General features: G+C 31.0%; 2 protein-coding genes across 6 annotated transcripts; one reads left to right on the forward strand and one right to left on the reverse strand.

Annotated features, from left to right (window-relative positions):
* Positions 1-899: 899 nt before the first annotated feature.
* On the forward strand, positions 900-2,279 carry LOC106617238 (uncharacterized). Of its 2 annotated transcripts, none has more exons than XM_014234314.3 (5): positions 900-1,155; positions 1,228-1,383; positions 1,450-1,587; positions 1,750-1,871; positions 1,945-2,279. In XM_014234314.3, exons 1-5 carry the CDS (start codon positions 1,033-1,035, stop codon positions 2,072-2,074), a joined length of 669 nt encoding a protein of 222 aa, XP_014089789.2. In that variant the 5' UTR covers positions 900-1,032; the 3' UTR covers positions 2,075-2,279. The 2 variants fall into 2 exon arrangements, with proteins under 2 accessions (XP_014089789.2, XP_014089787.2); XM_014234312.3 differs by having other exon boundaries at positions 902-1,155; positions 1,657-1,871.
* Positions 2,280-2,462: 183 nt separating this feature from the next.
* Positions 2,463-26,240, reverse strand: Unc-115a (Uncoordinated 115a). Of its 4 annotated transcripts, none has more exons than XM_036361317.2 (12): positions 25,475-26,239; positions 10,165-10,475; positions 9,421-10,095; positions 8,866-8,922; positions 8,037-8,563; positions 7,799-7,972; positions 7,581-7,720; positions 5,517-5,632; positions 3,924-3,990; positions 3,815-3,855; positions 3,552-3,752; positions 2,463-3,483 (listed from the first exon to the last, which is right to left on the reverse strand). In XM_036361317.2, the coding sequence occupies exons 1-12, from the start codon at positions 25,476-25,478 to the stop codon at positions 3,370-3,372; spliced, it is 2,427 nt and encodes an 808-aa protein (XP_036217210.1). In that variant the 5' UTR covers positions 25,479-26,239; the 3' UTR covers positions 2,463-3,369. The 4 variants fall into 4 exon arrangements, with proteins under 4 accessions (XP_036217210.1, XP_014089816.1, XP_036217212.1 ...); XM_014234341.3 differs by lacking the exon at positions 5,517-5,632 and adding an exon at positions 6,898-6,986 and having other exon boundaries at positions 25,475-26,237; XM_036361319.2 differs by lacking the exon at positions 8,866-8,922 and having other exon boundaries at positions 25,475-26,240.
* Between the last annotated feature and the right edge of the window lie 171 nt (positions 26,241-26,411).

The raw sequence follows: 26,411 nt of genomic DNA on the forward strand, positions 1-26,411 counted from the left end.
GTGCTGGTAACATTTTAAAACGGCATTCTCAACAAATAGATTAGGGTAGACAAGAAACTTATTTTCCTATTAAGACTATTCAAATTTAAAATGACAAAGGCAGACATATAGTACGTATTGTAGTATACTGCAGCAATCATATGTGTGTCAACCGTATTTTCAATTTTTGTTCCAAACAAATGGAGTTCTGTACTACAATGGTGTTCAATAAACCATAAGAATAATGTGCTGCTCTGTAATGTACTACGATGGCGGGAACTGAACACACCCAAAGCTTAAAGCTCTTCTGCCAAAATCATATGTTTTCCGTCAAATTGACATGTAACAAAAATTAAAAATTTAAATAACCGAACAAATTAAAAAAAAAAAAATTGGAAAAATGTTGTTGCAAGAACCTTTTGCTAAAATCAATATTTTATATTGATTGGCCCTTTTAAATGCCCATAGAGATAATGTAAAATATTTCCTCTTCTCCTCAAGTAATAAAATATTTTAAGATTCTTTGCTGTCATAAACATTTTGGTATCATTTTGATTTAATTTTTTTGCAACAGCTCATGAGTGTCAAACTCATAGCAAACCATATGTGTAAGAACACATAATAGTTATATATGAAAAGTAATGTAGTACAAAAATTTAACACAGTACAGGAGCCCAATATCATTTTCTTATATTGTTCGATATAATGAATAACAAATTTATACAATGAGGTTTTATAGTATAATCGCTTATATTTCTTATAGGACTATCTACTGCAAATATTTAACAATATTTATGATTTTCACATATAATCAATTAGAGCTATCAATGTCTTATAAATACGCTGCTGGGCATCGTAGAGAAGACAATGTAACAAATTGTATTTTCTAATCGATTACTGTTCTTATCGACAATAGAGATACCTTCGGGAATGTCATCGCAATTTCCATTTGTTTTGTTTGCAAAGTGCTTTCTAAGGTTCTAGTATAAATTCCCGGATTCAATCGTTTTAAATATATTAAAGTCAGGTGGGCACACCTGAGTTTCAATTCAAATGCAACCGTTTATTGTTATTCGCAACTATCGTGATGATGATGAGCTCAAATGTCAAGAATTGGTGCGTGATTACATTATGTCCTTCGTTAAGAGATCCTTCTACTGCTTTTGCTTCAGGGAGGTATGTTGAAAGCTTTTACTCTTGAGAGAATAAGCCTTGAACTATTAAGTATTATTAGTTGTATTGTTACAGATAACGCTGCAGTTTATTGTAATAACTTGGGCTATACTATTCATATTCATCGGTGTGCCATTGCATTTTTGTGCAATGACCATACCTGGCTGCATATTTTTCTTATTTTCTGGTACATACTTTTCATTTTACGCCAAGGCCGTAGAACTGATGAGGGTATAATAAATCTTTATAACATAATTACTTCGGAAATAAAATGTATTAAATTTGCTTCAATCACAGACGAAACCATCACAATCTCTCGTGGCGGAATGCTACGAACCATTCATATTTCGCCTGAAACCACGAGAAGCGACATACCAGATCTTCCTCGATGAATCTCCTTACGAACAATCATACCTAAATAAATTTAGAAAAAAGGTTGGTACTCAAGATACTTTTGCGATAAATGATTTTCCCAATCATATACTTGTTTTGATTGGTGTTTAGATAATCGCTACAGTAAGTGTTAAAAAACACAATTCGCTTTATAATGCAGCTTGGATGTATCGCTTTGCTATGGCGCCCGATTATCCCTTTCAGAGAATCGCCGAACCAATGCTGAATTTAGTGTCAAAAAAATGTGTTGCGAACGGATGTAGCTCTTTGGAATGTACAATTTCCGAGTGGCAAGAGGAAGAACGTGATTTTTATGACAATATGGGGTACTTTTTTATTTACTTATATTTCACTTGTTTCTGATACCATTGATTTGCTTTTCGTGTGCTTCATTTTCAGATTTGTTACTCGTCAAATTTACCATAAACAAATTATAGGAAGTAGTTTAACTGTTATGAAGACTCTTCTTACATATGACATTCATGCGAATGAAAGAAGCGAACATTCCAAATTAGAAACAATAAAATAGTATTAAAGCCGATTAAGTATACTGTACTGAGCAAAACACAGAAGCCTTCCGTAAGAATCCTTATCCAAATACTCACTGCGAAAACGCACATTTTGATTGTACAATAAACTGCATTGTATTTTTGTATAATAAACTGCACTACATTTATAAAAAAATTTAAAGCTTTTCATTGCAATAAATAAAAAATAAACTTTGTATATACATAGCGAAGCTTTTTTTTTAATTCCTAGATTGAATCGGAAAAATTTGTTCTTTTGTAAGTATTTAGATAGTTTAGATTTTCTACTATTTTTGAACAGCCCTCGAAACTTACAAAATAAAAAAATATAATATAAACGCGCTTATTAATACTTACTCCTTTAAGCGTCAGCAATCAAAAGAGCGGATATTTCACATTAAATAAATGTTAAGCATATATTTGTAAATACATAGTTTTTATGCAATTTTCCGATTTTTAGCGTGTTCTTTTATCTTAATTGCATATTTCTGTTTGTTGTTTTTAGAAAGCAAATTAGTAATTTAGCATCATTTCTGCTTTTCGACCTATTTCGCCTTAATTATACGCGAATAAATACAAATGCATAAAGGAAATGAAAATATATATAAATCAATAGAAATCAGCATACATGCAAATATATATGTATGTGTGTCTCGTACATATGCAACACATACGTAGTATAAGCTCTCGCAACATTCTCTTTTAATATAATTTAAAAATACAGGTATATATAAATACAATATAATTGCGAACATAAGTAATATATGTAAGTATGTATGCTACAAAAAATAGAAAAAAGCTCAGATTTAGTTTAAGTTTTACTATTTTTGTATAATCGTAGTGGAAAGCTGTAAAGCTTGAAGATTGATTCTTTTTTTATTGCATTTAGGCAATTCCACTTAATCTTATTCACTATAAGAAGATAGTTGGTAGTCAATTTGGTAACTAGGGGGCGGTCTCTGGCGCTTATTCTCGTTTACAGCTAGCTATTAGTTTCAATAGTTTTGTCTCTGGTGAGTGTAGCAGATGTGAATAGCGAAGCTATTGACATTGTCTCGTAAATATCGTTCTACTATGAAAAAAGCAAGTGTATACGACGAACTTTTTTTTTTGTTTTTTTAATTATTGTTTGTAATTTGTTTTCTCTGTTTTTTATGTGTGTGTATGCTTTTAGTTGCTTTTTTTACTACGAACAATCGCAGGTGCATGTGTGTGTGTGTTGAGACAGTCCTATTTATCCAGCCAGTTATCCGGCAAAGAAATGCTGATTCAATATTATTACTAGAAAAAATTGTTTTTAGAACAGTTTAGCCCGTCGCTTTAGCTCGTTTCGTCTCCATTGGGGCAGTCTGTAGAACTCGGAACGTGAACATTGCAGCACATGTTCGAATTCTACATCCGACAAATGACGCTAGGGAATAAAATGAGAAATTTTTTTTACTTTGCATGAATGAAAATTAGTAGTTGGTAGTTAGTTACCTCTAAGTTGCAGCGATCAACATCTGTTGGTAGACGATAGTTTGTGATGACTAATAAATGATAAGGATAAATCTTAGCCGGCTCATGTACAAGCAATGAGTGCGCCATGTTGGGTAAACTCCGACGTATCAAACCAGCTTGCGGATAATGATAGGACAATACACCCGAATATGTGCTAGAAGCGGGAAGCTCGCCACCCATCTGTTAAATAAAAATAATAAAAATAATATGAATATTTACAGTTGAGTTAATGTTACACTCACCAGTGCCCGTCTATCACCATCAGTTATGGAATCCACCGAAGCTGTTAAAAATAAATTAAAAAATGAATAATAAACAAATATTTATTATACGTAATCGGCGCGTGTTTACCTTCTGATTTTCCGCAACTTAAATCTGTACTATGAGTTTTATCCACAAGACCTCCATATGAAAAATCCTAATAAGTGGCAAGAGTGAGAGTTCAAAATGTATAAATATTACAACAATAATTAGAGTTTTTGTAGTGAATCGATATTGGTATGTGCGGATGTCTAGTAAACTTGTGTGAAGCAAAAAAAAAACTATACTACAAAGAAGGTGCAAATAAGGAACCAAAACAAATAATGCAACTTCATGCCGTGCCAAGTAAAATACAAAAAATTCGATTTAATAGATAAAGATAAAAACAATAACCAACCCCTAATATAAATAAATCAAAAAGGAACAGAAATAAAGAATTTGTAATGTGTGTTTTGGGTGTACCTACATATGTATGTGTTGGTTTTCTCAAAATCAATTTTAAGAAATTTAATCACATAAACATAGTTTTCTTATAAAGGTGGATGTGTTTTTTTTTGTTTTTTGTATTTCGTAAAATAATGGTTTTATAAATTTAGCCTGGGATAAAATTATCACATAAACTCTAAAAGTATTAAGAATTATTCAATTCAAAATTTTTTGATTCAATATTAGGTTTTTAATTTTTTATTTCAATATATTGGAATTAAAAATACAATTTTCAATTGTTCTGAGATTAAATATTAAAGATTAAAAGTTTTATTTATTTTAAATTTAATTAAGACTGGAATGAAAAGGGATAAAAAAGGAATGACCTACATACTTCTATTTGAATCGCTAATTTTCAAACTAATTCAATATAAATAGGACAAAAAGAGCTAAGCTATGTTTATATCTTATTTATTTATTTATTGACTACGAAAATCGGCAATATACATATTAAAAAGAAGCTTTTCTTATCCAAAGGTTACCAAAATGGTAGAACATAAGTATGCAAACGCGAAAAAATGTAAATTTTAAACAATTTATTTTTTAAACTTTTTTTTGTAAGGTGGGATAAACTTTTTTTTAATTCCGCTATTTGGGATTAAAAATTAATAACAATATATTTTTAACTTAAATTTTTTTTTAATTCAACTATTTCACATAAATTTTTTGAAAATATTGAAATTTTGTAGTTATATTAATATAAAGTCATACAAGTGATGACAAAATGTTTGCGGAGATGGAATCAATATGCAGTTTGCTTAAAAAGGGCTATCTAGTTGAAAAGATCTATGAAAATATATATGGACCTTACTTTTTTTATGTTATGTAAGAACTATTTGACAATGCATCTTTAGGTCAAGAGGTATTTAAAAAATTAATACAATAGTAACGATATAAATCTTCGCAAACTCAATATTTTTAATGACGAACCTATTAATACAAATACCCGTTTGACTAATCATTTCGACACTACATTTTTTATCATATGGTAAATTTAAAAAAATAAAAAAAATATGATAAAGTTAACTATTCACATTTATTCTGCTAAAAAATAATTGAAATGTTCAAATGAAAATTAATGCACAACAAATAATATGGGAAACACAAAGAACTATTTACTTGGAGTATAAAAAAGAAAATAATTAAAATGGCATTATTAGGCAGATTGAAATAAAGCAACACACTGAAAGCGCTTACAGTAGCAACAGGGTGCACAGCAGTAGTACCACCAGCCGCAGTGGATGCACTGAATGTATGTGAGCGTGGAGCCAAGCCGTATCCTGGTTTAGGGACATGCCGCAAGGCGCTCACCACTATTTTTAACAGTTGTATGTAGGCATATATATTTCATATATGTACATATATCACATAAACATATGCGTGTGTGTGCGTATATGTGCATAATCGTTATATGTGTACGTATGTAGTAGCATGTGATATGTATGTATGTGGTCATGCAGGCGTGAGAGAATGTTGTTGATCACAAGACATTTGATGACGTTGATGTTAGAATGAAGCGTCCAAGCAAATATTCAATGAATTACAGGTGAAGCGTATGATATGGTGATATATTGGCAAATTTAAATCAAAAATGATCGACGAGTATGAAGAGTTTTACCATTTGATGAGGATGAACGAGAATTGCACGTTGTTATCATTATGTCATTAGATAATTTAGTAGTAATCATCAGTCAACAGCATACAAATTCACATTTTCAAGGCGTTGTAGTTTATTTGCAATACACGTTGTTTATTTGTTATTATTATTATTATTTGTGCATAGTTGTTGTCCGGTACCGTATGTGGATTTTGTGCACACGGGTAATAGATATACACGAACGCAAGCCAAAAGCAGCATTGAAAGAAAAAATATAGTGGCAATTCAGAGGAAGAGTTGGAAGTGAGTAACAATAGGCCATAAGTAAGGGTAATTATTAAATGTTTTATAAATAAGGTACTTGGCGGTGAATGCCGCAACTTTATATCATATTCAAATAATTTACTTAAGGACAGAGGGCGCTAAATCATGTATGTGTATAGTATAGTTAAGGAATAATTGACCAATTGTGATCCTCAATTAGAATCGATATATGTATAACAAAATTCTTCCAGTAATCGTATTGAAAGTTCAATTACAGATACTCACAAGTATTTAAGTTTAAATATGTATATACAATGTAAGTAAGTATATAACCCTGTTAACAAGTAAGTGTAAGCATAAAATTCACTTTTTTCTATTAAATATTACAAGACTATACAAAATGGGTTAACTAAAAACTCGAGAAAAATAAAAAAAAAATTATAAAAAAAATGCGAGATTTAAAAAGTGAACAACGCCGGAAGTGCAGTACCTGCTTTGTGTATATAAAAATACTTTTTGCTATATTTATTGTAGTTTATAGGTTATGTCCAACTAGTCATTGTTAATAGCAACAATACAAAATGTTAATCACAAATGGGTTGTTTTCAATATGAAACGTAGCAATACCAATCACCAACAAATTGAACGAGCCGAGTATATAGCATGGCTTTTGCACCAAATGAGACTGCATTGTGTTTTTTTTTTTGTTAAACTTACGGAGCTATAGCCATTGCGAATAGATGGCGGCAAAGTAGACGTTTTCAATCCATATCCTGGTCTAGGTGGAGATCGGTAGGAATGTATCGCTATATTTTAAATATGTAATTCAGAATTATGATTTATAATGGGCCCAAAATAACTATATAAGTAACGTAATTTTTAATAAAAAAAAATGTGTTATTTTAATATATCAACGGTTCAAATTTTCAAAACTTATTTCGACTTTTGAAGTTAAAAAGGACTTTAGTACACAGACTGTATGTTATTCATATTTCATTTGTTTATATAACTAAAATAGTGATTTGAAAAAACTTAATGAAATGAAGTTTAACTGTAGATATGTAAAACTAAATTATGCTGACATGTAGTATATACTTAGGCGCTCTTTTTAAATTTAAAGTTTTCACGAGGGGTTAATAAATTTTATTACTAATGTATGTATATATATAATAAAATTTTGAAAAATATAATTTTCACAAGGGACTAACAAATTGTATTACTTATGTATTTAGTAAATGATTTATTCCCAGAGATGCTAAACCTCACATATTGCTTTATTTAAAGGGAGCTTCGCACGCATTTGTGTTTTTAAAAGAAGACCCACTCTTCGAAAGTTGGACTATTTTTCTTTATTAACCTTATATCTCAATATATGCACATCGTTTGTCTTCGTTACTTACCGTTGTAGCTGGGCGCATTACCAAGCGATTTGCCTAACGATCCCCTGTAACTAGTCGACCGATCAAACATTTCTTCCTCATAGAAAGGCTTCTGATGATCTAAATTACGTGATGGTGAAGCACCAATAGGCGACTCGTATCTATTTGCAGTTATGAAAATGTAAAGACCAGATATTTGTTAAATTTATTCATTCAAGTTTACAATAAATTCAGCACACCTTAGCTTGAGTATGGGTTCTTTGGCTGCCGAGGGTGTACGTGATGCATTTCTCGGGTCTAAATTTTGCTGTTTCCACTTTTTATATTTTGCGTGTTCTTTTAAATCTTTTGCAATTGCTGAACCAATGCCTGAATTCAACTTTTCAAGCTCTTCAGCCTCACGTTGTAGACGTCTATAAGATAAAAAAAAAAAAATTAGCATAACCGCTTTTATACATATTTCCCGTTACTACGTACGTATCAACTTCGCCATTTTTCATATTGTCGACTTCATCGTCATCATCGGAAGTAGCTACACCCCTATAAGTGTCGCTGTAACGGCGCCTACGTTCTGGATCTGTGTATGGATAAGGCGGTGCTGGGAAATCATCTCTTTCGATTTTCGGTTTCTCGCCTGGTGGTGGTTTCTTTGCAGCTGGATAGTGCGAGAGCTCTATGGGCTCTTCGTTGTTCATGGCAGGACTTTTGGGGCGTGGTGTCTCCGATCGGATGGCATCTACAAGCACTTTCATAGCGCTGCGACTACGGGAATGTGGTCGTGAAGGTGGCCGACTGCCAGCTATTGAACCACCGGTGCTGGTGGCATATGATGGCGGCCGATGAAAATGTGGCGACAATGGCATCTTGTCATAGGGATCGATCGGCTTGCGTAAGTAGTGTGGGGCATCTGTCAAGTAGCTATATGTGTAAATACGTGAAATATCTTCACCACCAGGTCGGCCATATTCACGTAAAATTAGACCAGGGCTAACTGTACGATAGTGCTGTAAAATGTTATGAAACACATTGTTGTTAAAGGAGTTAAGAAAAATTATATGTATGTGTGTAAAAATACATATTTTTTATTTGTTGTTAATTATTTAAGCAATTATTACTTTTTAACAAGAGTTTTGATCTGTGAATATAAATATGCTATTTTATTTGAATTCTTGTGATTTTGCATGTGTTTATCGAAAGCGCAAACGTAAGAAAGCCAAACTTATAGATACAAAATTAAGAAAAATTATGCAAATTACTTATGTACAAACCAAAATAAAAACAAAATAAACTTAAAGAAAAAACAAACCTTGCGGCTAGAAGAATAAAGTGAACCATTAAAACTCGGCGTTCTGGAGCGCGTGTACTGAAAACAACAGAAAACCATTGCAAGCTCAAAATGTGAAAAATTAAAATAATAAACAATAAGAACGGGAGTAAATTATAAATAAAAGGTGGAAGTGGATGTACAGGTACAGGTACAGGTAAGGACTTCCTGGGATATTTAAAGGCGGAGAGACGGTTTGATGGGCGGCATTGTATCCAATGAAAGTTGCTAGCCATAAGCATGCACACTCAAGGGCAGTAATGTGTTCGTCCAATACAGCGTTTTTGTTAATCCTTCAATAATCCTTTGCTTTAGGGTGGTTGGGATGATAATAGGTGAAACGTGCAGCTATATAAACGTGTACAAGTGCACAGTGCAATATTATTTTGTGTGCTGCTCTTCATGCTTTAAACTCACAAATTTACCGATAAAGCTTACAATCGTTATTATTTGTAATCTTATGTATTTACAATATAAATATGTTAGCCCACAGCACATATGTTTATTTTCACACAGCACCGAACCATTCATACTTACCATATCACTGAGCGCACTCGAGCTCATGCGATCGCATTCTGTGTCCGTAAAGGCACCATTACCCACCGCTGGGCCGCCACCATTTAAAATAATACCAGACTCTGACGGCCCGGGGCCACAACGAGGGTGCCAAATAGCGCTGCCTTGTAGGTACATCTCTTCGCCATCACCAAATGGATCGCCGCACTTTGTGCAGCGTGCACAGGTTGGATGGAAGTGATGATTATCACCAGCTTGCAACACTTTTCCACTGATAAAGCGATTGCAGTAAGCGCATTTCACACCGAATGACTTTTGATAGCACTTTTCGCAATACGGCACACCATCCTTGCCCATGTACTCGCCATTTAGAACGGAATTGCATGCTTTACAGCGGAAGCACCAAACATGCCATTGCCGATCTAGTGCAACTAATGCTTGACCTTCTTTCAACAATTCACCACAACCAGCACAATCGTTCGGGTCGTAATCCTCCTTTAAACGTGCCTTATCAGAAACTACACCACTAGTCATTTGCTGGTGCGCCGTGGCGCGTGTTGGACTTTCAGCTTTCGGTACTGGTGAAACCGTGCCTTCTTTACGCGACACATCGGCAGCATTGGGTTGTCGTATGGGTGATGAAGTAGCCGCTGGAATACAGTTTTCACATAACACCTCTTTACCGGTATTTGTTACCTACAAACAAACATAAAGGTAATTAACAAAATCAGAAAATAATACAAAATTGAGAAATCAAAAACTCACCTTGCTTCCAGATTTGAAAGGATTGCTACATTTCGAGCACGTGAAACACTTTTGGTGATACGTCTTTCCCATGGTCGAGACCACTTCGCCCTCGACATACTGCTGGCAAGCGGCACACTTTGTGCCATAGAGACGCTGATAGTCGGGAATGCAATAATATACGCCGTCTTTGGTAAAGAATCCGCCGGTGGCTAGCGACTTTTTGCACTGACAACACTGAAAGCAAGCTTTGTGAAAATGCTTATCGGCAACACGTAGCACCTCTCCCGAACATTTTTTATCGCATTTTGCACAATAAATTTTTTGCTTTCCTGAAATAAAAAGGTGGAAAATAACAAGCGACTTTATTTAATAAATAATAGAAGCAACTGGTTTGAAGAGTTAAATTTAATTTAACAATTTGAATATTTGTGTGTTGATATAAAAAACTGGTTTCTACACATACATATGCTAAATATGAATTAATTTTTTTGTTTGCCACAGTTAAATATATTGGGATTTAGGCCACATAATTTCCAAAAAAATATTTTTAAATGAACAACTTCCATTTGTAACTTCCAAAACTGATGTCGTTAGTAAGAAAAAAAAGTAATTAGCATAATATAATATATTCTATATATAATATATATCTGCGGTCTAAAACTAAGTTGTCACTCAATGAAGTGATTATTCTTCAAAACCTCAGCCTCAACAGCTTTTTGCTATTAAAAGGTTAGGTAAATGGTACCTAACCTAAGTTTTTTGGACTTTTTTTTAGAGCTAAACTAGAACTTGAATTATATTGGGTATAGTATTAAGTGGTTATATCCTCATGCAAATTTAAAAAAATCCATTTTATTTTTTGCACATACATATGTACATACTATTTCGAATGTAGATATATTTGAAGTTGGTCCGGCATATAGTTTGGGAGATATGAGCGTATTTGTAAGAATTTTTAACTTAGTGTAATCGGCTCCTAAAATTTTCAACGGGTTTTTTGTGCAACGCTGTTTTCAGAGTCGGTGAGGAAACTTTCTGTCAGGAAATGAACAAAAGAATAAGATTTTAGATAATAATTTCGAGTTTTTAAGCCACTCAGTGTAAATTTTTTCACAAAAAACACTTTTCTTCAGAAGCCGTCATCTTGTCAAAAATCAAAATTTAGACTGGCCCGTTGATCTTTACTTGTATTCATCTCTGATAATAATTTTTTTTGGTTTTTAGATTTGGAACAATTTTAAGCAGAAAAATCTTTCCCACTGTCTGACACTTTTTTTCGGAGTTCCTCCTCTATGGTAGATCAGTTGCGGAATCAATGGAATCCAAAATTTAAATGATACGCATATAATTTTTATATAACATTTAAAAAAACAGAAGAAATGTTTTTTTTCTAAATTGCAAGTGGTTATGACCGCCTAATCAAAGATTGAAAGCGGTTTGATATTATTTAATCTTATAAAAAGGTATATAAACTACTGCAATTGTTTCTTGAAAAAAGCTAATGGGATGAGGAATACAAGCACTTGATTACAAGACGCAGTTTCATCATGAAAATAAAGCTATAAGTGATTTCTAATTCAAATCGTATATTTACGAGAAATTTATTTTAAATAATTGCTTTTAGATATTTCATCAACATATTTTTATTAAGTTTCAAAATAAAAGAAATATGTTCAAGTGTATGCATGTGTTGTTCATCTCAACCTGCATTTTTATTACTAACGGAAATTTCGTCAATTTAATTACCAGTAACTGTTAACATAACAACACCAAGATTACATGTGTTATGCCTAACATTTGGTTTTCGGTTAGTTTACTGCACTTTCACTCAGGAAGTACATCATCGTTAAAATTGTAAAGTCATTACATACTTTCATAAAAAATTTCGACACAAAAGTAAGGCCATGTCTGCACTGTGCATTTTTATACATACCGTTACATAACTAATAATAATTATGGACGGGTTTTTATAACTGTATTACAAAAATCAAAGGTTTAACAGAAATTAACAAACGAAATTATTGTACAATTGAAATTGAATTAACCTCCAAAAAAGTTTTTATAATGATTACGATTCCCATGTAGTCATGTATCGCTGTAGTAAGTATTTAGTATGCACATAGCAAACTTATGTACCATACATACTCTACAACAAATTTCTATAAAGTAAAAAAAAAAGTTTCTAATAAATATAATATGAGCCATATCTTACAGGCCGTGAATTTTTTGAACTTCCTACTAAAAAAAAAACTTGTTAGAAAACGCATGGCAAAGGCCATATTTGGAGATATGTGTGTTTGTAAATATAATATGTCTTCCGTTGTAATTTCCATGCAAAAAGTGTGAAAAACAGAAATTTATAAGAGACAAAATAAAAAATCTGGCGAACTGGTTATAATTAAACCAACAAAAACAAAAAAGTAAAAAAAAAATTTCTTATTTCCATATGAACAACATATGTATTATGTATGATATGTACAACGAATAATTCATGTAAATACACGAAAACAAATTGTCGGTCAATATTTAATTAAATTCAAGTTCAAAGTATGAATGAAGAAACACATTTGAAAACGAAAGGTTTGTAAGTGTATTGTAATAATAACATTAATAGTAACAATAATGGCGTGACTTCCTGTCTGACCTCTTCGCTTTCTGTGTTAAGAAAAATATTGGCCTCGTTAAGTGTTATTAAGCATTTGTGGCAATACATGAGGGAAGTACATACCATATGTATGTTTTAAAAATTTAAATATGGAAATGGTGGTAAGCAAAGACGCGCAATTTTTAAAGTATTTAATTAACTTTTAAGATACCTGATTTTTATCAAATATATTTTTTTGAAAATTTAAATAAAATAGTAAAAATACATACATATGTACATAATATGATCAAATGTATGTGGTGTTAAGTCACCATGTGAAATTAACATTCATAATAGAATAAAAGATATCGTCAAGGTCCCGTTTATATATTCATTTTGGATTATTGTAGAGTTCAATGATTTCCATTGTCTCTCTATTTCTGATATAACAAAGCTTTTTGTATATTCATTAGCTCAAAACATCAATTATAGGGTATTAAATCAAAGCGTCAAATCGGAAAGTTCTGTAAGTAATTAAGCATAAAGTGACTTTTGAATCTCCCGTGTTGATATGTAAATGTGGCACAGTCCTATTCTTAGACTACAAACATTTTTTTGTTTTTATACGAAAGTCAGACGTATCAACTTATTTAATTATGCATCAAGCTACGTAATTTAATTTGTGCCTTTTGATTTGAAGTCGTTATATCGTCATATTATTTGAAAAGTTGTTTCACAATTTTAAAATAATGCTAAATCTACAGTATTTAGATACAAAAAATGCATATTTTAAATATTTACAATAGTTAATTCAAAGCAGGGTTGCAAAATTGACTATTAAAAAAGTTTGGATTAAAGAATAACAAATACTTTTTAATTCCGCTCTTGAAAATTCATTTATTTTAGCCGAAAATCGAAACTAAAAATTGGAAATTTGATTTTTAATCAGAATTAAAAAAAAATGTAATTATTTTTAAATTAAAAACTCGGAGTAAGAGATAAAAACATTATTATTTGTATCAAAAACTGTTGAAAAAGTAAGCTTTCTTTTTACTAAAATATAAAGTATAATATTTTAGAACATTTCACATTAAATCACTTTTTTTCAACCCGGTATATAGGATTAAAATTTTCGTTTTTAGTTTTGATCCGATTTTTGCGATTAAAAATTAATTTTTTATTTTTCAATCCGGTATTTGGGATTAGAAATTAAAATATTATTACAATACTTTCAAAACGTAAGGGTAGGTAAAATTTAATCAGAAATAATTCTAAAAAATAGATAATTCATTGATCTTAAAACATTATTACTAGCATACCACAATTGAAGAGGATAAAATTTGTCAAAAGCTATATAATACAAGTGATGATGGATAGATTGAAACATTTAAATAAGTATATGATTTCATATAGATAAAATTAATATTATATTACAAAAAAAAAACAGGAAAAGTACTTTTACTACACATCTTTCAGACCCCAAAGGAAAGACAATTTAAAAGACAGCAAATGAATTTGAAAAAGTACTAGCCCTGCAATGTTTGATCACACCTTTTGCTATAGCATAAACATATTATTTTAAGGGTCACCCATAGTGTAAAATTTAATATAAATCTATTGTTTTTTCATATTTCGATAGGTATACCTTTAAAAATAACATACTCTATTTTAATTCGATATCTAAAATAGTTGTGAGTTACAGCCTTCTAAAATGCAACCGCTAGTTTTTTTTAATCCAAATCTCAAATATCGTCTTTCTTTTATTGTCAACGAAAAGCAACGAAAAAAACCATATTCACTATTATCGAGAGTATTTGTAAAATATCATACTAAGGAATATTCTCTATTTAAATCCCATTACTTCACATTACAAAAAGTTCTTTCACTGTTCATTGACATCAGATTAATTAGGAGTTCCTATAATTATACAAAAAACTTCAATTTATGTATTTGAATACAGTGCATATTACTTGAAGAATGAGCTCTTAAGTGGAGAATATCATAATTTATGTTACGCCTGCTTTAAATTATGAAACTTTATATTTGTGAGTGTATTTGTAGACGAGTGTATATGAATGCGTGGATATATATACATTTATATTTTTTGATTTCATATAGAACGAAGTGAAATTCCTGCTCACTGGAAAAACAAAATATGTACGAAAATAGATGCTTCGTAGAGTTGCACAATGAAAAGAGAGAAATTACAAATACAACCACTTGTGTTATGCGTACCAAGTCTGCATTCATGTGTTAATGTATGCATGCAGTGGAATTGAAAAAATAAAAAATAAGTAAATGGAGCAACTCATTTACAAAGCAACGAACTCACGATTTGTATAGGGATTAGTAGGGCAATAAAATCGTATATGCATCCACAGTAATTTTGCAGTGAAAATATTGTCATTCGCTGGATTAGCTTAAACAAACTCGTCCCGTTGCTATACATAAACAGATGGAGGGCGAAGATGGCGCCAAAAGCTGAGTTAAAAATACGACATCAAGTGCAAACTGAACAGAAAATAAAATTAAGATCTAGTATTAATATTCTCATTCACTTAATTGCTATGTCAAAATAGTGTAGGGATTAAGGAATTTGTATCTTCTAATCTATACAATATATAAGCGAAAATTTTTGTGATTAAATTTAATTTTGTTTCAGGCAGCTACTTATAAATTGCAAACATCTCAAAATTCCCATAAGCTGTTTCTGTAAATAATATTTGCTGTGAGTATTGGTATATCAACTACATAATCTCGCTAATTTAATTTGGTATTATAATTAGTTGAAAACATCAATATTGACGCATTATTAGTGTCCACTGTATGGATTCATGTTACTTGTGCTGCATTTACGATCTCCTCACTCATTTGTTAGATTACCACACCTTAGTAGTTTTTTATTTTTTGTTACAATAACTGACTCTTTAAATTTCTTTATACATATGTATATCGAAAAATAATCAAAATTTTCAGCCTTAGGCAAACTAGTATTGGAAGGATAAAAATAACGGTATGTAACATATTTATATGTTGAGTTTATTTTATATTAAAAAACTCATACAATTTTTTTCAGATAATAAATAATATATCTTAAAAATTATTAAATAATTAAAATAGGTATTATAAATCATTTTATGATTATTTGTGTATTTAATAATACGATTTTATTTTTAAATAAAAACAATCTGAAAAACGAGCTTTTTAGAACATACATATGTATTTCTAGCGTCGACCCTATTAAAATAAATTAACAGCTGATAAGTTATCAGATTTGTGAGGTGAAAAATTTTCTTACGTAATATTCATTTTTGAACTAATTCGAATTATTTGTGTTGTTTGTTATTGTATATGCAGCAGCTTTGTGAAACTGAAATATATAATAGTATATTGGAAAATTCTATTCGAATAATCCATAAAATCCTTAAGTAATCCTAAATATTAGTGACACTAAATTAAATGAAGAGGTGACTAAAACTATACGCCTACCCAAAAAATCACACTATAAATAAAAGAAATACCTGAGTTTGGTTTATGTAAATACAACTATAAGCTTATAATACCGCAGATTATAATGTCCGGCGAAGAGACTGAAAAAACCTTGGACTTCCATACGGGTAACCAATGGTATGACTAAAGTCTTACTCAGAGCAACAATATAAAAATTTGTGTGGAAATGTGTAAAATCAAGATGGCGTGAGTGAAATTTGTCTCCTCAGTATTTTAGTTCCCAAATAATTTAAAAGTCGACCTTCACTTCCTGGCATAAACTTCACATACGAGTAAGTTTGTGAGGGGATATCACACAAGAGTAAAAAAATTACTTCAAGCGGTAATGACCGATTTACATACAACTTTCCTCACTTTGCCTGACAATTCATACTTTAACAACGAAGCGCAGAAAGCGTATGTTAGAATGAACGAATGTTGCTCGCAAAGCGTAAAAAGATAAGAGTTGCCTAATATTTTGCTTCGCTTTGCTGTGACCGTATTTATACGAAAGCGTACATCGAACTTTTCAAAACAAATGCGTGAAGCAAAATGAAGCAGAAATTCTATGTGAATCAGCCATAAGGAATACTTAACAAGTATGTAAGACAGTGTGCGGCAACCGATCTCACAAAAAATCTTGTTTTTTACTACATTCCTTCGTTAATTTGCTTCTTGCTTCTTTAGGTGCTAATGTTTATATTATTTTTGTGTGTTTTGTATTTTAACGTATTGAATGCATATATTCAAAATTTGCAAAATTGGATATTGAACATTATACCTATATACATTTGTATGTATGTACATATGTGTGCATGCAAATAATCGCCATAACGCTTTATAAATCTTAAATAAAAATATATGGTACACACATTTATTATTATATAGTATTGTAGATACATACACAACATAACATTTCAGCATTTTTATAGAGAAAGGAGAATTTGCTATTAAATATAATAAAATAAACTTTCATAAAACATTTTTTTTTAATTTTCATCAATTTTTCATATGTTTCATTCTGAGGAATTTTGCCCCCGCTTATTTATCGCTACTGCATTGAAATTTCTATCAAATTGTCATCAACAGAAATCACTGTCAATATGTACATATGTTACATATATGTATATCTAATAAGAGTGAGCAAGTCTACTTGCTATATTCTAATACATACTAACTGTGATAAGAACTAATCAATAAATGCAGGTTTGTTATATAAGATTTCTATTGATCATGTTACTTGAAGGTGTTGCCATTTGACTACACCCAATAACATAATAGGAAAAATTGTTCTCTGTTAGACCGTGCAAGTCACGAGCTAAGACAATATTTTGATATCGAATTTATTAAAGTGGTTTCAAATTTTAGCACTGAAGGTGATTCTTAAGCAAACAACTGTCTAAAGAAGTTATACGAATGAAGAATTGTGCACACCTAAATATCGAAACTTATGTACATTAAAATACTCAGATCGTCTAGTTTATATATAGTACATATGTATATTGTATTTTCTTACTATCTTAAATGTCAATTGATTTTGACTAAATTGAATTCATATACAAATATATATTACGTATATGTATGTATTCGTACGTGAATGAGTTCGATTTGTGGCCCACAATGGCATTTAATTTTGAATAAGTTGCTATAAATAACTTTTTAAAGTTTTTTTTTTGATAATTTTCAATTTTCTTGATTTCGTTCCTAGTGAGTCACAGCTAAGGTATTTAGTTTGGCAAATTTTAGTAATAATATGAAGGTATATACATACATAAGTGGGAAGGAATGAACATAAGTAAATAAAAAAAATTTGACGGCGATAGAAAACAATTTCAAATTGTGTCTAAGAAAAATAAATATGGTTCAACATATAAATAAAACCAAAATTACTACATGTGTATACATATACATATTCCCAAAAAAAAGAGAAAAAGGGAAGCTGTCTATGCTTCGTTATTTTCTTAATCCAGTTTAAAACAATAGAAGCGAAATTTTGCAAATTTAAAGGGAATACACTGAAAATAGTAACACATAAATATCAATAATACTTATATTATATATTCTTAAATAGCACATATGTACATATGTACATATATCTGTGTCAATGTACGAAAATAGCTCAAATCATCTTAATTTAATAGGGGCAATTTGAGTTATTTTGAACAGCTTATTCGAGACTCGACACTTTCTTTTAGCTTTAAAAATAACATACTGAAATTTTATAAAAATCGATATGTCAAATAATTTTTGAGTTACAGTCTCCAAATATGTAACCACTTAGTGCTTAATCAGTTTATTTTTATAGCGTATACTCCATGGTATCTATAAGTTTTTTAAACTGACCAAAAATCGAATTTTGGCAAAAAGTCTACTTATTTTTAAATGCCGCCAATTTTAACTATTTTTGGTTTTTGTTTTTGCGATCGTAGATGATTTACGAACAATATCTGCTAGTAAAGACTTTTATGTTTCATCCAAGGAGAAGGCCGAAATCACTGCAGCGTGGAGTGGAGGACCTTGTTTTTAACGCCGTCGGAAATCGCGTGTAACTTGAAAAATATTTAATTTGTATTTCAAAAATTGTACAATGTATTCCTAAAATATGTACAAACATAATTTTAAAATTCTAAAAGAATTAATGCTTTAGTTTTTTTTTTTTTGAATTTCCGAAATTGCTATTTTAGGCTGTCACATTCGGTGTGCGTTTTTAAGGTATAGGAAGTCTTCCATTATAGTTTAAAAGACAATAAATACAACTTTACAAATGGAATCTAAATGTCTGTCTTAGTTTAAAGGGACTTAAGCTTTTTTTTAGCATATATACATACATGTCTATATACATATAGCAGATCATATAGTAAAACCACAGCAAATATTATGATTTTGTTTTATTGATTTTTTTTTTTTTTGTTTCAAACATACACTGCACCGAGAAAATATTATAAGAAGTATTTTAAGATGAAATACAATTCAATTCAGCAAAACGAAAAAACAATAGGGAAAAGTAAAAAACGAAAATTCAATTATCCATAGATGATAAGGCAATAATGACTCTACTTTTCTCTCACAAACACATACTCATGTGCACATGGCAAACAGGTGGAGACTTAAGTGAATGTGCATGCCGGCTATGCATATGTATGCACAAATGTACATTTCTAACTACATACTTGAGAGAGCGTTTAAGTACTTGTGCAGTAAATGAATTCAATTTCGAACATGTGTATATACATACATATACGATTACATACTTATGTTTGCATATAGTGTGAGATTGTACATTTGTGAGTTACGTCGGTAAAATGATTCGCTGTCTAGAAATACAGAAAAAAGCATTGAAAATAGTTTCTATAAAAATTATTAAAAACTTAAGTTTCTTAAAAAATTTAATTTGAAAATACTAAAATATTTTGATTTCACATAAATATATATGTACATACACACACATAGGAGCCAAATTTGAGATGACGACATATTGAGTATGAAGTGATTTCTAACGAAGAAAAAAAGAATAAAAAAATCTAATTTTATTAAAATTTGTGCTTGTGTGTTTAAACACGAGTTCGAAGATAAATATTTAAACTATAAAAAAGTGGATGAAATCAAAAGTAACTAAATAACATAAGATCAGCAAACATTTTTTTTTTTACAAAACTGTATGTACATGCATATGTATGTGCATAAGCAAACCAACAAAAGCTGTGAATGTTTGCAGGTTCAGTTGGTTAAGTCATGATATGACGTACTTGATGCTCTCTTCACGCCGCTTCTCACTATCGCGGCAAACACTCGTTAACCCCACGGTATAGCAGAAAAACGAAAAAATAGTAATGTTCGTTTGCTGGAAAGTATGATTTTTATTACTTGTGTATTGTAGTTGTTTTCTTTTTTGCTTGAAACAAGTCGGGCGTAGTTAATATTATGTAATCACGCTTTTCGTTGTTCTCCGAAGTTCTCACAGCGGCGTTATCAACAAATGACAAACACATACAACTGAACAAATAGATATGTTCAGGTGTATGTATGTATGTACATGAAAAAACTCTTTTAAATACTAAAATCGACCTACATTTTGCTTATTTTTAAATAAAATAAAAATATTTTAACAAATTTTTTCGCTGTTTATTCGTTTTCATAATAATTTATGTTGTCCTATATGTATGTACGTAAATAAGTATATACACATTTTCTATTTAGTATGTATGCTTGTAGGCTCATATGGTAATGGTTAAGCCTTCAAGTGGAGTCGATGATGTCATCCGGAGCCACTAATTGAGCAAATATGTATGTATATAATTATATATTATATACAGTTGTGCTCGAAATATTAATAGTGCGTGAGTTAGAATCGTATCATTGAACTTTTACTCGTATTTGCATGTGTAAATGGCAAGTACCGCTATTTAAGGTAACTAAAGCTATAATAAATTAAATTAATTTGAAAAAATGACTGTTTACTTGAGTCTCGAGCCTATCTGTGGTTTTTATTGTTTCATTGCGAAATGTACTGTTCAAAATAATAATAGTGAAAATTGAAAAAGGTACATATTTTCACTTTATTAAAATTTTTGGAAACGAATCATAAAGCGTAGTTATTATACGTTATAATTATTAAAAAAATAAAATGATTTTTTCACGGAAAAGAAACGCAATCTCAATATAAAATTAAGAAATGAGGGAAAATTTTCTCGGACATAGAAGGCATCCTGAGATGTACTGTACCAATAATAGCCAATACCATTCAAATATCAGAAAACCTAAAAGTAGAGGCAGTAAAAGAAAGACAATCGATGCACAGTTCGCTATAGCAAAACTGATGCTGCTGCGTCTTTGTTTTACATCCAAAAGCAATTTCTTCCAGCAGGAAAATGATCCGAAACATACGAGTCGGCTAGCCAAGAAGTGGTTTCGTGTCAAAGGGAACGAGATCATGCCTTGGTCTGCACAATCACCCGACCTTAATCATAATATAGATAACATATGGGGTGATATTAAGAAAGAAGTCAGAAAAGCTAAACCAGGCAATAATCGCGAACTTTCGCTAATAGTGAAGGATTTTTGGGAAAAAATACCTAAAGACCGTAGTGAAGGTCTAGTGAACTACATGCCGCGTCGCTGTAAGGTAGTTCTAGATAATAGTTCTATTAACTCCATTTCTTTGTATCTATTCATAATATATAATAATATTTTTAGATTAATTTTTGCTTTATTTTAGTTTTTTTCTTATTGAAAAATTTTGCAGTTTTATATACACATAATATGTAAGTAAAACCCATATAATATTATATGAAATAAATGTTTGTTACGTTCGTACTCAAACACATAAAAAAGTAAATGAACATTTTGTCAAAAATTCGTTAATTGACTTCTTAGCACTATTATTTATTTTGAACACAGCTGTATGTACATATATATGTGCATAAGCAGATTCATGTGTATGCACATACCATAGAGGTATATACTATGTACATACATACGTCTGTCTGCGAATACATTCCATGCCTAATTCATACAATAAACACATTTTGGTATGTATTTAGTTCATTCATTTAATATAATGTTACGTTATGTGTGTAAATAAGTATGAACATAGGTCTGAATGAATATTTAATTGCGTGTGAAAGGCAATTATAGCTTTTTTGGGCAAATAATAGTAGAAATAGTAAGTCAAACAAAACTTTGGGTTAAGAATTATAATTAGAATATATTTTACATAATTATTAAGGAATATATATATGTATGTATATATGGTATATGACTCTCAAAGAAATGCAAATGACCTACATTTCATTTTTATTTGGAGCATTGCCTTTTTGGAATTATCAGCTGTTGATTCATGAGTTTTATGCAATTAATGACAACTCTTCTAGACTTGTATATGAATTTGGTGGAGGAATGGGTGTTCGAGATTGAAACTTTCAAGTTTTAAGGACTAACTAATCAAGAACTAATTTGACTAACCAAACCGTTCCGTATTTTGCCGGGACAAATATGGTCACCTAATTCAAGATGTTACAAACTTCGTAGTTTGCTACGGGTATAAAAATTTATGGAAAATATTTTGTATTGCATTATTATTAATACAGAATTTTGTATGAAGCATTGTATTATAGTTTTCATAGCTATTCAGCCTACACAGTATTATATGTACAAATTGGGAATAAGGAAAAACGTTTTGATATTACTTGGATGTCAAAAGGTCAACGCCATTTCCCTATGATCAACGAAGTTGACTGCTCAGAACTAAATGCTGAATCTTTTGTGGCATGCTTAAATAAATAAAAACAACAACGACAACAGCATGCTCACCAACATAGGAAAGCCCATTGCGTGCATGCACACCCTAATACAGCTCCCACACAATTCCTTCATTGCGCTGCCACCGTCACACACATACTCACAAGACAGTTGCCCTACACTCTGTGTAATGTTTGACATTTTTATGTTGTTGCCGTCATTGTTGTTTTTGTTGCTCTTGCTGTTGCCACAGTTTCAAATAGTCACAGTCACTTTAGTCGAGTACCCAGTACGGACGCCACTCTCTCAATCCGATCCAAGTACCTAAAGTACTATGCGATGGGACTGGCGATGAGGCTAGTGTGTGGAAGTAAATGACAAAAAAAAATAGAAAAAGTAGAAAAATAAAATGTAAACCAAACGTGTAAAAATGAGCCGAGGTGTGCCGCCGCTCGCTTGCTCAGCTGAAGGAGAAACAAGGAAATTAAAATTAAATTCAATTGAACTAACTGGCAGAGAGTCAAGTGTAGGTGACCCACATTCGCGAACTCTAGTCAATGGCTTCATTTCGCCAAATCCATGTGAAGACATAATGTAAGATAAAATCATACATATTGATAAATTCAGATAAAATTTAAGTAGTCGGGAATGCGTTTGTAGTGATTTGTGATAGAGTGTATGAGGATATGAATGCAAGCGTGCGATTAGAATAAGCACAGCATAATGAGTTTTCATCTTACATTCCTGAAACATTTTATTGCCTATATATACATATATCCCTTAATTTAAAAAAAAATTTAAGTGAAGAAAAATATAAAACAAAATAAGAAAAAACATTAACTTCGGCTATAAAGCTTTTATAAATAAAAACGTTTTCATACAAGAATTTCATTTTGATATGTTACTTTTTATGGCAGGTATATGCTAACTTGGGCCGTAATCCATTCCAAATATCAAAAAAATATCTTGTCAAATAAAAAGTTTTCCATACAAGGACTCGATTTTCATCTATCAGTTTGTATAGCAACTGTATCCTACAGTGGACGGTTCCGATAAATGACCAGTTTCTTGAGAAGAAAAGGACGTGTACAAAATTTCGATTACAAATCTAGCAGGGAAAATAATGTTTCATGTGCATTTTTGTTATTGTACATTAATGATGTTAATTTGCACCAGAGAGCAAATATAATAATGGAAACCAGACCCAGAAATTTTAAGGATACATTGTTAGCCGCAGACATAATGAAATTATTTTACTTGCTTTGGCTATTTCCTTTTTATAAGAATTACTTTAATACAAAATTTAACGGTAACTTTCTAAATTAACTTTACTCCAAAATAAGTATCCCATTTGGCAAATATATATGTACCTATGATGAAAATTTAAAAATTTTTCCCAAACCGAAACTTAAATGACTCATCAAGTCCGAGAAACTATTTTGTACACAAATCTAAATCTTTAAATATTTGCTCTTAAATAACAAAAAATAGACAAACTCCATATAATAAAATTATTTCCTTACCGTGACGGGAACAATATAAGTAAATGTGTATGTATGTGCTTACATACATGTATTAATATGTTTTTCTTCTAAGTACATATGTATCTACGAATATGAGCGTAAATAAATTAATATTTCATCATTAAACTTCTTCACTAGCGCGGCGTGGAGTATTCAGTAAAAAGTTATATCCATCCGTACATACCATATATGTATACATACGCACATACTTATACATACGTATAATAGATATGTATGTACATAAGTTACAAAATGAAAGTCAATTAGTTTACTTTCAAAAATATTCGGTGCAAACAGGCATTTTATATCAAAGCATAAAATAACTAATTTTAAATCACCAGCAGAGATTTTAATTACTACATAACGTGATCTTTCAAGATATTCAAAACTTACGGAGGGACTAATTGCAGATCAAATCGAAATATATAACAAAAAATTAGTAAGTTTAATTATTTGTAGGAATATAATAATATTTTAGTTGTAAAAAATTCATATCCATAACAACGTTTCTCACTTAACATTTTTGTGAGTTAAAAAAGAAAATATTAGTTTTAAAGTTAGCCTGGTATTATGTTTTGAATTTGTATAAGTTTCCGTTGAACAAACAGACATAAAAAAGTCGATTTGATACTTCCTCTCGTACTAAAAACAACCTTCATGACAGGCTTCGCCAATAATGAATATTATTTTCGCATTTATTTAACTTCTTAATTAATTTTTCTTCTTCTTTGATTTTAATGTTGCTATATTCATACATAAGTATTTAGGCATAAAAGAATTACAACAAAAGTTCCAAATTTTGTATACACCCATAAAGACTTTCCGATGGGTATTCGAATTTATCACTTAATACTTAATCATATAATTCATTGAACATTAAAATGCACTTGTCTATTTTCTTGAATGAAGTTCCTTATGCCATTGAGAACAATAAACAAAGCAAACGGTATAATGTGTGATTGGGTTGAAAGCAGAGCTCAAAAGCATTTACAATAGAAGTGGGAATATACAATAAGAAATTCTATAGCGATAACAGTATGAATGACGTACACTAGCAATTACAACAACTACGGCATAGCGGTGATATCATTCTTCGAATTTTCGAAAATTCGAAAAACAATTGGATTCAACACTCACACAGCGCGGTATAGCAATCAGATTGCGTGCAAAACGAAGGCAAACCATGATGAATGATGCAAAGAAAATAAAACAGGGAGTGGACGTGTTTGGCTGTATGTGTTTATGTACAAGAGAGAAAAATGCAATTGTATGTGAATATTTGAAAGAATCCTCTCCGTGGTTAAAGATCATTGTCAAAAATAAAGTAAAAATATTTAACTAATGAATTTTTACCACTATCCTGCTTCATTTCTCCTTTTCTACTAATTTAAATAGTCGTTAATGAACGACAACTCTGCATACGGTTAATTCACGAATTTAATTAGTATAATTTTGTACTGTCACACATTTGTGCAACAATTTGCACTCTTCTTACCCATCTTTCTTGTTGCTCCCTTATCCGGCGCTCAAATACACGTACTCGGTCTGCTACAAATTCACTCGATATCTCGTTGTTGTTATTTTATTGCTGCCGCCCCGCTGTTGTGTGTTATTCGAAAAGCACCACACCAATATTTCTATCTATATACTCTTCTCACGTTTACGGAACAGCACTCAACACAGCACAAATTGGACAATTTCTTTAACCACTACCACACTACTCCGTAACCGATACCACACACACACGCACCAACATGTACGTACGATTATCGACTAACCAATTGACCGATTCCAACTAGAATTTTATCCTTAGCTTATTTCCAATTGCAACACCTTGTATGCACCTTTCCGCCCTTTTTCACTTCGTTGATTTTTCTACTATTTTTCAAATATAATTATTACTGCCCAGACAGTTGCGATTAACTCCTTCTCTTTACACTTCTAATATTTCAATAATTCTTTCTAAAGCACCACTGGACAAAAGTTTTGCAAATACAAATATACCGAGATCGAAATGAATTTACAATTCTATTGATTTCTAACATTCACAGATAATCTTCTACAGCCTGTTTATTAGGTATTTTTTATACTAATTTTACAGAGTTGTGTGCTACCGTTTACAATCGACACCACTAAATAGGACTTTTCTTAATTTTGCGCACCAAAAATTAACCACCACACACCCGCTTTTATTAACTATTGTCAGAGCAGAGTCTGCTTCAATTTTCGAATGAACACTATACCAGAGAACTCTATTTCGCTGTTGTCGAGCGAAAAAGGCAATGTCAAATAGTTGCGCCAAATTCATATTCTATTAATATGTGAAATAAGGCCCTAACAGGGTGATTCGCATGATATAAACAAATGTTTAGTTAATGTAAAATGGTCTAGTGAACACTAAATAAATATTCGTATGTAATGAAATAAATACA

The sequence above is a fragment of the Bactrocera oleae genome, chromosome 2, assembly GCF_042242935.1.
Source record: "Bactrocera oleae isolate idBacOlea1 chromosome 2, idBacOlea1, whole genome shotgun sequence".
In the NCBI taxonomy this organism is placed as follows: domain Eukaryota; kingdom Metazoa; phylum Arthropoda; class Insecta; order Diptera; family Tephritidae; genus Bactrocera; species Bactrocera oleae.